This window comes from Mastigoproctus giganteus, chromosome 3 (genome assembly GCF_048544385.1).
Source record: "Mastigoproctus giganteus isolate SK-2022 chromosome 3, ASM4854438v1, whole genome shotgun sequence".
Classification (NCBI taxonomy): Eukaryota; Metazoa; Arthropoda; class Arachnida; order Uropygi; family Thelyphonidae; genus Mastigoproctus; species Mastigoproctus giganteus.
The window spans coordinates 169,253,466-169,266,180 of record NC_143577.1 but is presented as its reverse complement, the minus strand read 5'-3'; the positions used below and the strand labels follow the sequence as shown (position 1 = coordinate 169,266,180).

At 35.1% G+C, this 12,715-nt stretch overlaps 1 protein-coding gene across 4 annotated transcripts in view; it reads right to left on the bottom strand.

Annotated features, from left to right (window-relative positions):
- Nucleotides 1-12,715, bottom strand: part of LOC150088403 (protein sel-1 homolog 1-like) — a 378,494-nt gene that overhangs the window by 305,067 nt on the left and 60,712 nt on the right. For all 4 annotated transcript variants that reach the window (XM_090369493.1, XM_090369492.1, XM_090369494.1 and 1 more), the window contains exons 4-6: nt 11,549-11,711; nt 1,039-1,092; nt 15-74 (exon numbers count right to left, since the gene is read on the bottom strand). In XM_090369493.1, coding sequence (XP_090225619.1) covers nt 15-74; nt 1,039-1,092; nt 11,549-11,711 — 277 coding nt within the window. The remainder of the gene's footprint in view (nt 1-14; nt 75-1,038; nt 1,093-11,548; nt 11,712-12,715) is intronic.

The following is a 12,715-nucleotide window of genomic DNA, read 5'->3' as shown; positions in this document are numbered from 1 at the left end:
TACCGTGTACTTACCAATGCCATTTGTGCCCACGTATTACCTCCAAGTGCACTAAACGTGTAGTATACAAGTGCCTGAAAAAATGGTAATTAAATAAACTTCATTGCAAATTAAAACATTAAAGCTTAATTTTAAAAAAAACTGTGTATCTTGTATGCACAAAGATGTTTTATGTGAAAACATCCTTGGCGTGGATTAGCCAAGGATATTTAGATTAGAAAAATCCAAGCCAACAGCCTAATTACCCATTTTATTGTAGTCATTTACTGAATAGTATGACATCACAATCATACTTCCTTCAGAAAGTATGACTGCAACAATACAAATATTTGTCAACAATTTCTTTTTTCATCTCGCATTTTAGTGTTGTTAGTGTCTAATCCTAATTTTGAGGACTTGCTGCATAATATTCTGCAGTTAAATGTGCAATGATCACGTCTTGTTGCTGATGAGGTGCATCAGTCTTTAGATGCTTTCAATTTTGATGCCATTGCTCTCCAGGAACCATATTATCATTCTGAGAAGGTTTTGGGATGTCAACTTTCCTTGAGGGATGTCCACTTTCAGTTTTCGACTGGCAGTACACACCCTCATGTTCCACACTCTTAACTGTCAGTTTGACTGACGAAGGTTAACAAACTAACCGAAAGCTTTTGTATGTATCTGATTTAATATATATGTTTTCCAATTAATATTAAACTTGTCATTATTTATTCTGTTTCCATTTTGCTCTGTGTCTGCAATAATCCACAATAGTAATAATGAATCCAGAGTGCACAGGCCTCTTTAATCATAGTCATTTGAATCATTTCCATCTCGCGTTTACGTTACTTCAGTCCACTACTTACTCTACAGAATAAACATTAGTGACTAAGTTAGCATCACATGCATCATTTAGGAAGTGACGTAATTTTCATCATTTCCGCATTGCATTTTCATGACAAATGGGTTTTACTTCAGTTTGAAATTTAGCAGTTACCGCCAAAGATGTTTTCACATAAAAAAAAAAAAAGTCAACAAGGTTTCTTATATTCCTACCTTTGCTTGACTGGAAGGAACTCCTAATCCTGTAGCATGCATGAAACCTAAAAACTAGAAAAAAAAATTCAGATATTTACATCTGAATTTTTCTAGTTTTCACATCTAAATATCTGAAAACTAGAAAAAGAAATTCAGAATTTCATATCATATATGAAATTTAAATACCAAATAATATTAATACATCAAACTCCATTAAAAAATAAAATACAGAAATTACAGTTTTGAAAGCATATTTTAATTGCACCAAATGTAGTATACCATATAAAAATATATTTAAACCACACACATTCAATAATACAGTAGAGCAGATATAACTTATTCACTTTCATGCATTGATATGAAAATTCAATTTAATGCATCTGACCTAAGTGATTTCCCATTGAACTAAGATGAATTAGATTACTAATTCTAGTGCCTTTTTGCTGACTGAGTACACTGTTTTTTTTTGTAGTCGTTGGCGCATCGACTTCTGTGGCCATAATGCACATCCCAAGGTTTTTGCAGTACTTTGATCCAAGCCAGAGGCAGGATTCGAACCCGCGACCTTTGGATTGCTAGGCAGGCACTTTACCCACCCGGCTAGCCCGGTCAGCACACTGAGTCCACTGTCTGAAGAAATATTTCTATATCAAATGATGTAATCATAAACACAATGCTTTGTGTTGTAAATATACTTTGCTGAGGGACCTTTTGTTTGGTCATATCAGATTTTTTTTTTTTTTTTAATGAAATACTCCCCACCCACAACACCACTGGATTTCAGCACTGTTTTCATTTGTTTATTTCTTCCTTGGCCACATTTATAATATAACGGTGTGTGTCCTTGTGTAATTGAGAGTGTGCCCAATTTGCAATTCTCAACCTAATTTGTGACACAAAAAATGAACTACTTTCATGTGTACAATATATGATGTCCCACAATTCCTCAGACTTAAAGGTGTCAAACTCCTGCCTATTAAATTAGCATTAGTAGAGGCATATGATGCAAGAAAGCAAGCTTATATAGCATCAGCTAAAAAAAAAGAAACACTTCCCATCTCACCTATCCATTCACTTCCAAAAGTTTGTCCAGTTCTTCCTTGAATTTATTTACCACATCAGGTGCTTTTTCATATTTAGGTTCAACAATTTCTCTTCCACTTTCCTTTCAGTTATCATAAAATCATTTAGCTCCCCATTAGTTTGATAAACTTCTGTCATCTCCTTCTCTAAAGAATTCCTCATGTATGGAAATAGATGCAAAATACATATTCAGTTTGTCAGCAACCTGAGCAGGTTCATCAACAGTTAACCCATTGACATCAAGTGGCTCAATGTGATTAAATCCCTTCATTCAGCAACTGTGCTTTCCATTTTATTATAACTGAAAGACTGGTATAAATGACTGAATTACATATTAAAACCTTATTGCCAATGTCAGACCATTGTGTGTCCATTTCAGACTATTTCAAAGTTGTCTACTAACTGCCCCAATATTACAAACTTTCCTAACCTAATGTATGTTGTTTGTTATTTTTTCTGGTACAAAATCTACTTTGGCCATTTTGAATTGCATCATTATGTTCCAAATCACAACTGAGAGCTAAAAGGTCTTCTCTTTAACAATTATGACAGCTTCTATTAGTTTGTTGTGTGTGTGTGTGGGGGTGTGTGTGTGTGTCCATTTCAAACTACAGTCAGTCCTCATATAACACGCGTTTACACTACATGAATTCGATCATACACGATTTATAAATAGGGGAACAATATCGTATATAACACGAACCGAATTCGCTTATGCACAATTTGCCTTTGTATTTACAAGAAATGGCAGTCGAACATGGAATCACCCCCAACTGAACGCAACACGATAGGAATGAAGAGAAGATTCTGAAAATGTATTGTTTTTCATATCAGTGAAGGGGAAACACATTTCATCATAAGAACATAAAAACCTGAAAGAGGCCTCTGAGGTCGGGAAAACTCATATCTAGAAAATAAACTCATACACTGAATACTCATACACTCATACATAAACTCAATGCCGACCATTGAACAAAATTTTACTGTAACTAGAATTTTTACAAATAATATAAAAACAAATTATTTACAATAAACTAATAATTGTATATTGCGGAATACTAAAAACTGTAATAAAAGATCGTTTACCATAAAATAAGCTAAAATATAATATTAAAAGCGCTAAAAACCTGGAGCTTTCGAGAGCGTCAGCTCTCTTCTTCAACAGTAATATGACTTTCTGCAACATCTCCTTAAATAGCAGGTTCACGGTACTTCCACACGTGGTATTTCTCCACGTGGTTCAATCGGCACATGGTCAGAACCGGAAGCGGAAATGTCTCGGGTACGTGGCAAATAAAATCGTTCATCCGAACTTAATACAATTGTTTCAAAAATAGGATGCATATGCATGCCTCTATCTCTATTCATGGTGTTCTTACTGGATGAACCAATCCGTAAACCCTCGAGCCATTTACGCTCCCAGTATCCGTGTGCACGATCCAAAATAATAGCATCCTCCGGGGAGATTTGATGCAGGTTTTTAGCGCTTTTAATTTTATATTTTAGCTTATTTTATGGTAAACGATCTTTTATTACAGTTTTTAGTATTCCGCAATATACAATTATTAGTTTATTGTAAATAATTTGTTTTTATATTATTTGTAAAAATTCTAGTTACAGTAAAATTTTGTTCAATGGTCGGTGTACGAGTTTATTTTCTAGATATAACATAAAAACCCACATAATTCCAGTATAGTATTATCGCAAATGCAATTAGATCGACTTTACTACCAGATTATAACAGATTCCACTAGCAGAAACGCAACTGGAAATTGTTTTTGTTTTATGGTAGTAACCATAAGACAATAAAAAAATGTTTTTATTGTTTTATGGAATGCGCTTAGTAAAATGTGAGCTAGTGAGGTGTTAATAGTAAAAAGCACAATACAATAAAGCACAATAGAACAATGGAATAAAGCACAATTAATTGTAATTGTGCTTTATTCCCTAAAAATGAGTAAAATTCTTAAAAGGTGTGAAGAGGAAGCATCCTGGTGAAGACACTACAGATTCAGAGAGAAAAAGAAAAGCAATATCGATAGACAAGAGGCGGACTGGGTCAAAAATTCTTACCTGGGAAAATTTGTAGCAGCCTCATACTAACATTTATAGCCAAAATCACACTGGCCTCCGGCCCACCGGGGGTTTCTCCGGTAAGGCTTATGGCCAGTCCGCCTCTGTCGACTGAAATTGTGAAACGCTTTGAGCGAAATGAATGAACATATGATATTGCACGTGCTACAGGCCTAAATGAGGCAATGCCGAGAAATAGAAATAATGCAGAGAAAATAAAAACAACTTTCATAGCAGGAACAACTCAAAGTGTGTTTTTTTTTTTATATAAACTTGCTACCTTGCACCATATGCCTCTGCTAATGCTAAAAATCCATTAGATCAAGACACAAAGAATTGGAAGAGATGGAACGGCTGTCATCTGTTTGGATAGAAAATCAAACAAAGAACAAGTTTGCTTACGATAGAAGCAAAAGCATTAGCAATATTTTATTAAGTAATAGTCATAATAAAATACTTACGTATTTTATTATGATTATTTATTTGTGTCTGCTAATGTTTTGGTTACAAATGTGTGTTCAATCTTGGGTGGTCAGCATCTAACCCTATTTTTCCCATAGGGCCTGTTGTTTATATTGCACGATTTTGCATTGCACAAGAGTTTCTAGGAACACAACTATCGTGCTATATGAGGAATGACTGTATTTCAAAGTTGTCTACTAACTGCCCCAATATTACAAATTTTCCTAACCTAAATGGCTAAAATCTATGTTATTTGTTGTTATTATTTCTGGTACAAGATCTACTTTGGCCCATTTTGAATCTCATCTTAGCAAACTAAAATTGCATACAACTGCATTAGGGAAATTACCTAAAGGTATTAAATGGAAATAACATAACACAGCAAAATCCAAGAATATGGAAACAGTTAATAGCCTACTTTGTTAAACAGTCGAAAATTTCACCGTGCATGAATTAATCTTATTCCTGTTCAATACTTCAGTCAATTTCTCTAACCCAATTGTATGTAAAAAGGAAATTTACAAAAGCAGGCAGCTAATAGTCAAGTTATAAATGAGGAGCCCAAAATGGAGAAATAAAAGCTAAAAACAAACACTGTTTTTGTATCACATTATAATGTAATCTTAACTAAAAAAAATCTTGAAGTGGCATAACTCATGTTTAGTCTCTGGGACAAAGCTGCAATTACTCCTGTCTCTTACATCATGAAGTAAGACTGATGTCTTTTGGGAGTATGGTGGGCATCATGGCAGAATCCAATCATCCTTACAAATTTGAAGGCACAGTTCAAAGTGTTTGTAGGCTGGCCACTTGAGAATCACTCAGACCAAAATTATCAGTAAATCTCTAGAAAGCAACTAGATCATCTAGTGTATAATCTCACTGCCTCTATTCTGCCAAAGGGTGACAGAAAGGGAAGGAGATCAAGTATTGTATGTCCAGGGACACGATCAATATATGTCGAGGAGCTGGGAACTCTTGCTGTGTGTACGTTACCCAAAAATTTCATTACTTCATACGTGTCCCCCCCCCCAGGCACCTCCATAGCCAGGTGGGAAGGAGCAGCAGTGCGTAGCACACGCTTCTTGATTAGACCGGGGTTCGAGCCCGTCACCACCAAATACGGAGGATGCGGAAAGGTCAGGGAATGACCACCGCATATCCCGGAGCAATATGGCCTTAGTTGCTAATGCTCCTAAAAACCAAATAACAATGTGTCCCCCCCCCCACTTTTACTTTATCTACTAAACGCATCATGAATAGTCAAACTAACTAAACAAACTCCTTCATTAACTTCACAAATATATATGGTCTCAGTTACAATCTCAATCCCATTTCCACTTACAATATGCCAAACCTCCACTAACTTTTTTTTCCCAACAGAATCCCAATTATTGTTTGCTTCACCCACTACTCAACCAGTTGTCCTAATTATTCATTGTATGATACTTTTTGCTTCAAAGGTTCTATCTTTATATATGTTCACTCTGATAATCCCTGTTAAAGACACAGTAATTTGGAATCTCCTCTTTTCAATTTCTCTGGCTTAAAATCTCTCTACCCCATTCCGTCAAATTCATTTTCTACCTCTATCATTTTCCTAACTCCTCTGATCATTTGGAACTCTTTGACTTCCTTTCTCTGAAACTCTATTTTCTCCAATCCAACTTTCTTAACAGTGTGGTAATTTCCTTGGGAAATTAATGTTCACAACTCCAGCTGAATTCAGTTTTCTAGTCACACAGAACCATCTTTTGGGATGCTGAGACTTTTATAATTACTAATGACCTTGCACAGATTGTTCATTTACTTACCACACTACCAGACAATCCCACCCACACACCCAACACTGTTGGTCTTTTTCTCATGAAAAACTCTTTAGAATATACAGTCATAGTGAGTGGTCCTCTAGACACATTAAATCACAACTTAGTCAGTCTCTTCTCCAATGGAGCCTTTCCCTCATGACCATACTCAGCCTTGTGTTGTCTGGCATTAAGAATGTAAAAATGGGGTAATCTGTGAGATTTCTTTTCTTTGGTTGGATTACTGTTCCAAATCTTTTGATACTTTTTGCTCAGATCACATCAGTGAAATCATTCTTGTAGGGATAAAATCCTTTATTCCAAACTCTACCCCTTAAAATCACATCCTTTATCAAAACTGTTGATAAAGGACAAGATTTAATTGGATCTTTCCCAATACCGTGCTAATTCTTTTCAAGATTAGAACGTTGCATATATCAATTGGGTTACTCCGCATTCATTTTCTGCCTAAACTAAAGCTTGCAACAATTATAAGCTGATTATTAATCAATCCGAACTAGTTTTTGAACAAATCATAAATATAGAAAACCTGCTTCTTGTCCAAATGGTTGTCATGCATTCTGGTCTTTATTCAAAGCCACTGGCTGCAACTTTTTGCCCATTTATACTTCCACCTCTGTTAAAACTTGGACTATTGCCTCCTCGCAGCTAAAGATAAAGACTTACTAGAACCTTAATTTTTATCTAACTCTTATTGATGATCTTGGTAAATCACCTCCTGCCATTCTCAGTTAACTCTACTCACTCAATGCCTCTTCTAATCCATCATCAAGATGATGTCAGAAGAATTTTGAACAATTTTGACACCAAGAAAGTTCCAGGTTCTGATGGCATTTCTCTACTTGTCAAAACCTGTGCTCCTGTTCTTTGTTTCCTTTTTACACTTTCTTATTCCACTGATGTTTTTCCTTCTGCTTGAAAATTTGCTCATATCCAGCCAGTTCCTAAAAATGGAGAGAAATTCCTCCAATTCAAGTATCATCCCCTTGCACTTATCTCTATCTTTCTGAAGTAATGAGGAAATCCATTAATTACCCACTCCTAATCTACAAGGGGTGATCATTTAATTCGGAGACTGGTGCAAGATCTTATCTTAACTGTCATCATCTGAATCTTCTGTGGATTTCTCCTTCTCGAAATACTCTCCCTTGAACTTGACAAACTTTCGCCACAGTCGTACCCACACATTAAATGCTTCTTGCAAGCCATTTTTCGAAAGACTGCAAAGTGCATCCGTTGTGGCCCTGTGAGAATTGTTGTCGGAAGCGAAACACTTGCCTTTCAGAGATTTCTTCAGATGTGGAAACAGGAAGAAATCACATAGGGCTAAGTCCAATGAATAAGGGAGATGTGGCAAAACCTCAGCACCTATGGCAGTGATCACCAGCTGCACAATATTAGCCATATGGCGCCTGGCATTGTTTTGATGGAGAAACCACTTCCCACTGGAAAGGTCTTGACATTTCTCACAAATGGCACAGCAAAGTTTGAATCTGACAACCTCTGCTTCCTTATTAATAGTTGTTCCAAGAGGCACAAAACATATAACAAGAATGCCTTTTATGTCAAAAAACACAAGAACCATTTCTTTGTCAGCCAAATGAGAAGATTGAAATTTCTTAGGTCTTGGTGAATCAGAATGCTTCCATACTCACTCAACTGTTTTGTCTCTGGATCACAGTGAAAAATTCAAGTCATCACAAGTCACTATTCGATTTAAGAAAGTTTTGAACCTGTGTTTCAAAACAATCAATCATTTCTTTGCACAAGTCTACTCTTTGCTGTTTTTGTTCTGGAGTCAAATTGTGAGAAATCCAGTGGGCACAGATTCACAGCATTTTCAGGTGATCTTTCACAATCACTACCTTATGAAATGGACATTCTAACAGCTAATTCAAAAAGTGTGATTCGCCTGTCTTCATCCAAGATTACCTGGGCTTTAGCAATTTGCTCAGGTGTTGTTGAGGAAGGCTGACATGGTCTTGGGTTTTCTGCAACAGACTCACAGCCTTCACTGAATCACTTGTGACATTTAAATATGGCCATTCTCCCAAGACACTCATTGCCATATACTTCATTCATCTCTTGAACAGTTTCCGGTGCATTTAAGACCCGTCTAACACAACAACAAATCACACATCACCGTTCAATCGGTATGTCCAACATGATACTTGCTTCAAAACGATCATCAGTGACGTGTGGCTAAAAAAAAAAACCCTCTTCAAGCAACACTAGTTTGACAAGTGCTGGCATGCGCACACAGAATCTGCTCAGTAGTATCAGGGAGAGCACCTCTAGTGGCAGTTATGGAAAGTTTGCATGGTAAACATAAAATCTTGTACCAGTCCATGAATTAAATGATCACCCCTTGTATCTCGATACCTGCCAACTGATCAACAATTGGCAGTATGGATTCCATTAGTGTTGATCCACCGGTGATACAATGCCCGTTATTTTCCAATGCACAAACTTCAACTATGTAGTAATGATGCGAATGTGCTAATTAATGTCACAGTTTAAAGAAAATCCAATTGAAAGTGTGGTGAAACTCAAGCAGTTTCTCTTTGTAAGGCTTTCAATTGTGTTTGGCATAAAGATCTTCTAAACAAGCTTCCATCTTATGAATTGCCAACTGTTTTTGTAACTGGGTATCCAGTTTTCTCTCTGACCACTCGCTGCAGGTGGTGTGAGATGGCTCTCTGTCTTCTAACTTTCCCACTAATATTGGTATTCACAAAGGTTCAGTTCTTTCTCCCACTCTTTTCTTCTTGTTGTATATTAATGACCCTGTCCCACACACACACACACAACTTTGCCGGCTCGAATATATGCCACCAGTTCCATAAATACTGATCTTCAGATATTTCTCCAATGGGAGCAGAGATAACTTAGTTAATTTCAATCCTTCTGAAACTCAATCCTATATCTCTCAAAAAGGAGTCTACTGCTCCTGTTCTTATTTCCAATGATACTCAGATTTCTAGACAAGACCACCTATCTATTAGAGCTTACCCTGATTTATAATCTGTCTTGGCATGAGCACTGCAAATATTGCTTCTACTTAATCAAAAAACATGGGTTTTCTTTTTTTTCTCTCAATGTTACTTTTATTTTAAACAACTACTCACTCAAAACTACTTTATAAATCTCAAATCTGTCCTACCATGCAATATTGTTCCCAAAACCTCTTCTGTCAGACTTCTAGACATCATTCAAATGAGGCAGTCAATTTAATTAATGAATCTATTTCTTACAAAACTTATCTGTTCCGTCAATTTAACATTCTATTTCTGCTACATACCTTTTCTAAAGATTCTTCCATTGGCAGTGTTCTTTTGAATTATAATCTATAATATCTCCTCACCCTTCTAAAGCAGTCCAAACACAAGCTGTAACCAGTCAACATCCATTTACTGTCCAACTTCAAACTCACAGAACTAACTTTTCTTCTTTCTCATTTATCCCTTCAATGTCTGTTTTCTGCAACAACTTTCCTTTACATGTATTTCCGGGAAATCACAATCTATAGAAATTCATGTCTGATTTCAGCAAGTATCTTCTGTCTTCTAAACCTTCAACCCACCCAATGCACAGCACTAAGTACTATAAGGTTATGACATTAGTTAATGCATTTGTATCATTATCGTAACATTTCATATAGTGAAATCCTTCCCAAGTTGACCTCCTCATTAGAGAAGACTATTGTTACTTATTTTCAGTTGAGTACCACCACTCAGACAGTACTGTTTCAAAACAATTTGGCTTCTCATCATTGAGCAGGCAGGTACCCAGAGGTGTAATAGGTGATAACCAAGTTGTAACTTATTTACACAATATGAGAGGCACCAAAAGGTGTGCTTCTTAGACCAATAATATTAGTCTAAGTGGTGGTGGTGGTAGCACTCAACTGAAAATAACCAACAGCAGTCTTTTGTTATGGGGAAGCATTACTTATTTGAAGTATAAGGAGGGCATTCGATGTGAAGGATTTCACAATATGGGATGTTGCAATAATAATGCAAATGTACAAACATCAGTTTGTCTAAAAAATTCAACTATGTAGTAATGATGCAAATGCACTACTAACTAATGTCACAGTTTGAAATTTACATAGTTTGAGACTTTCTTCCCCAAAACATTATTAGTCTAAGAAGCACACCTTTTGACACCTCTCATATTGCATAAATTACTCACAACTGGGTTGTCACCCTTATACCTCTGGCCACCTGCCTGCTCACTGATGAGAAGCCAAATAGCTTTAAAACAGCACTGTATGAATGGTGGTACTCAATTGAAAATAAGTAACAGTAATCGTCTGTAATGGGAAAGCATTACTTGTTTAACGTATAAGGAGGGCAACTCATTGTGAAAGATTTCACAATGAGATGTTACAGTAATGATGCTAATGTACAAATTTCGGGTTGTCTAAAAAATTCAACTATGTAGAATTGATACAAATGCACTAACTAATGTCATAGTTTGAATTTTACAGTTTTATGCTTTCTGCCCTAAAATATTATAAGTACCAAAAGGTTATAATAATTTTGTGTTAAGGGTTTTCATTAAAAAAATAATAAGAAAAAGAGACTAAAAAGAAAAACCTGCTCACTTCTCCATTAGCTAATTTCACCTTATGTACAGCATAAGTGACAGTAGCTGGAAGTTGTGCTTAGGTGGAATGAGTAAAGAGAATTAATGCAGTTTGATTACCAACATACCATCTGAACATACCAGTACCAAATATGACTGATAACTGAAAAAAAAATGTTATTTTGGCAAATGAAATAAGAGGAAATATGACTGCAGTAAACAGAAACCACTAAAATAAGGGACGCAACAGATGAAATTTAGGGAATATAAATTTAATGAAACAAGTGAAAAATTAACAGAAAATATCTAGAGAGTGAATATGAATGTTTTCCAGTTAAAGAACAAAATAATATATTAAGCAATTAAAATAATTTAACTTATTAGTATTTTTAATTTTATTCGAAATAATATTCAGTTAAGATATAGAAAAAAATTATACACAAATCATAAATATACAAATAATGAGTTATAAAAAGAAATGATACTGAAATTACCATTTGCCCAAAGGGAGCTCCTTTACTGCATAAATGTTCAAAGTAAATCCGAGCATCAGTAATGTTCTGCGGCAAGATGTCACCAAACATCACTGTTTGTCCCACCAGTTCCTGAGCTCTAGAATGATTGAGCCTTGCTGCCTGCTGAAGCAAGTCATACGCCCTACAATTAGTTACAACTGTTGTACACAAGGTTTTATATATTTTACAAATATTCAATAAATTTAAGTATTTTTAAAAATTTAAAAACTTTATTTAGTTCATTTGGCAAATGTTCAAAAAGAGAATGCATTCACTCTGTATGAAAAGAAAAATTATTAATAATAATAATTGAATGGGAAAAATATTATGAAAAATAACTGGAAAGTAGAAATGATTTTTTTTTTGATTTTTTTTATTTTGACAAAATACTTTTCATCTTCATTTTTTTTATTCACACCTTCAACCAAAATAAGATTTCACACATTTTCTCTTTCTCTCTCTCCCTCCATATCTAATAACATCACTCTACATGATTTTTGATGTTTTTAAACTAACAGAAGTTTTTAACTCAATTTTTTATGCTGATTTCAGAAATGTTATTCATTTTATTCTATCATGCACTGTATTTTCACAAATAACTTAAACTGATGTAATGAGTCATATTATTGAATGTATTAAGTTAGGAGTAAATGTTGGAAATTTATAAACTAAATCTTCACATGTTGGCAATACTGCCTTCAGTCATTTGTTTCTTGACCTTGAGAGCTCCATGCAGCAGTTTATCAGTGTGAACTCAGTTTATTTTTAAGGTTATCGTGTCAAACTTGTGATTAAAAGTGAGTAAAATGTCTTCGCGCAAGTGTTTGAAATCCAAACTTATTTTGTTATATTTGAGGAAGTTATGCAGTCTTCAAGCAAAGACAAAATATTACAAAATTTGTTAAAAAAAAAAAGGTGCATTATACTTATTTTAGAGTGAAACTTGGTGACCAAGATAAAAAATGGGCTCCACATAAAGTGTGCCAAACCTGTGTTAAAGCATTGAGATTACAGAAAAATGGTAAAAAGGAGGCTATGCAATTTGCAATTCCCGTGATTTGCCAGGAGCTTACAAACCACTATGATGACTGTTACTTTTGCTTAGTTAATGATATAGAGGGATACAAAGAAGGGCATTATATTCTA